General features: G+C 39.4%; 1 protein-coding gene across 1 annotated transcript in view; it reads left to right on the forward strand.

Moving 5' to 3' along the window:
- The window catches only part of LOC143275572 (uncharacterized), a 58,507-nt gene that overhangs the window by 24,411 nt on the left and 31,596 nt on the right, over positions 1–2,500 (forward strand). Inside the window, exon 2 of the mRNA XM_076579773.1 lies at positions 1,122–1,315. Within this exon, the coding sequence (XP_076435888.1) occupies positions 1,122–1,315 (194 nt within the window). The remainder of the gene's footprint in view (positions 1–1,121; positions 1,316–2,500) is intronic.

The following is a 2,500-nucleotide window of genomic DNA, read 5'->3' on the forward strand; positions in this document are numbered from 1 at the left end:
TGCACCTCTGGGATAGGCACAAAAAATAAAAAATGAAGCCTAATTTTATGAAACTGCATTTACTGTTATATTTATATTTTTTGTATTCTCTAAACTTGGCACTTTGATCTGATATTGTGACCCAACAACAAGAGCAGTCATTATTATCATTTTTTGTTCAAACAGGAACTTCTTTTGCTAAGCATGGAAGTTTTATTTATTTTGCAAACGTTTTGGTGCAGATAGTAAAAAAAGGGAAATTACTCTGTAATTAATGCTAGGGGACTTAATTTGCTTTGAACTGATCTTTCTCATCTTAAACATTACATTTTGAAATTATACTCAATACATAAAAAGCTTGGATTTTTTGTTTATTTTAAAGTGTATCACAAGTGAGTGTTGAAGGCCTTGCCTCTCTTGTTTTATAATGAATTTTCCCACTTTGTTTCTTTGCCTTTTTGTTTATTTATTTATCTATCTATTCATCCTTCCTTTCTGTCTTTCTTTTCTTTTCTTTCTTTCTGTCTCCCTTTCTTTCCTTCTTAGCTTATAATACCCAGGAGCCTCTGAGTTGCATTGCTCGGATCGAAGAGCCTAGTATGGTCGTAGCCCTGCTACTAACTGTGTGTGGTATGGAACTGACCAATGGCTGTAGTTCGGTCAACGTAGGCATTTAATTTTACGTGTAACTGTCAAAAAGTTAGAACCAAGCAATGCGGCTGGCACCAGGACAGGGTCTCAAGGCCTTAAAGCATGCTGGGTTAGTGATACGTAGATGAGATATCTAATCTTCTTCTTCTTCTTTCTTTGTGTGTGTGTGTGTGTGTGTGTGTGTGTGTGTGTGTGTGTGTGTGTGTGTGTGTGTGTGTGTGTGTGTGTGTTGTCTGAACAAATGTGCTGCAGCGTATATGAAACGTGAACTGAAACTGCACATTTATTTATTTATTTATTCATTTATTTATCTATCTATCTATCTGTTTACTTACTTATCTGTCTGTTTATCTATCTATTTATGTATTTATTTATTCATTCATTTGTTTTTTGTCAGGTGGAGGGATCGCTGCGCTGAAGCTGTACGCATTTATTTATTTATTTGTTTATTTATCTATTTATTTATCTACTTATTCATTCACTTATTTCAGATGGAGGAGTCGATGCGAGGCGCCCTGCAGTCTCTGTACAGCCGCCATTACACTGACGTCACTTCCTTGTCCTGCTACCTGGAGCGCCACCTACCGCTGCGCGAGCCTTTCTTCCAGCTGAAGCGCGTGCCTCACTTCCAGGTGCGCGATGACCTGCACCACAGCGAGGCTCCGGCCTACACCCCCATCTTAAGGTCAGTGCACACGAGTAAGTGAATAATAATAATAATAATGATAATATTAATATTTCATATAGCGCTGAATCTTGTGCAGAGTCTTCTTCTTCTTCTCCTGCGTTCACTCGTATGCACACGAGTGGGCCTCTGCGTGTATAAACTGATAACATCACCCAAATGAGCAAGCAAGCGTGTCAGACCATCAAACGATACTGGGTTAGTTGATAAATTAATGGTAGTGCAGTTTGTGTTGTTTCAAAATGATATGCTTTTGGTGTTCAGGTAATGCTTTGTATGACAGTCAATCGTGTTCGACTATGACCATCAGAACAGCAGAGGAGGTAACTGCTGTCCCTATTATCTTGGCTAGAATTTGATTATAGTGGAGAGTGTCTTGCCCAAGTTACGTACGTCCCCACTCTCTCGGCCAAGAGGATTTTAGGACAGTCGGCGTTGGGGATGGTTCCCAAAGGCCAGCTGCAGCTCTTAGAACCAGTGCAATCTTGCCTCCTAGTTTGACAGTCATAGTCCTTCACGAAAGACTAAGCTGTGCGTGACTTCCCATTGCAGTGGGGAAACCATTGATAATACGAGTAAAAAAAAAACCCACTCTGATTACATCACCCAAAATACGAGTATTAATGAGCAAGTATCACTGTCATTATCGCTGTCACTGTCACTGTCATTCTCATTATCACTATCACAGTCATTATCAGCATCACACTGTCATTCTCACTACCACTATCACTGTTTTTGTGTGTGACACTGTCACCATCACTGTCATTATCACTAGCACTGTCATTATCACTGTCATTATCACTAGCACTGTCATTATCACTATCACTGTCATTATCACTAGCACTGTCATTATCACTGTCACTATCACTGTCATTATCACTAGCACTATCACCATCACTATCATCATCACCATCACTATCACTATCATAATCACCATCACCATCACTATCATCACCATCACCATCACCATCACAATCACTATCATCATCACCATCACTGTCACTATCATCACTATCACCATCACTATCATCATCGCATATCACTATCACCTTCACTATCATCATCACCATCACTATCACTATCATCACCACCCATCACTATCATCATCACTATCATCATCGCCATCACTATTACTATAATGATCACCATCACTATCACTATCATAATCACCATCACAATCATCAT

This window comes from Babylonia areolata, chromosome 30 (genome assembly GCF_041734735.1).
Source record: "Babylonia areolata isolate BAREFJ2019XMU chromosome 30, ASM4173473v1, whole genome shotgun sequence".
NCBI lineage: Eukaryota > Metazoa > Mollusca > Gastropoda > Neogastropoda > Buccinidae > Babylonia > Babylonia areolata.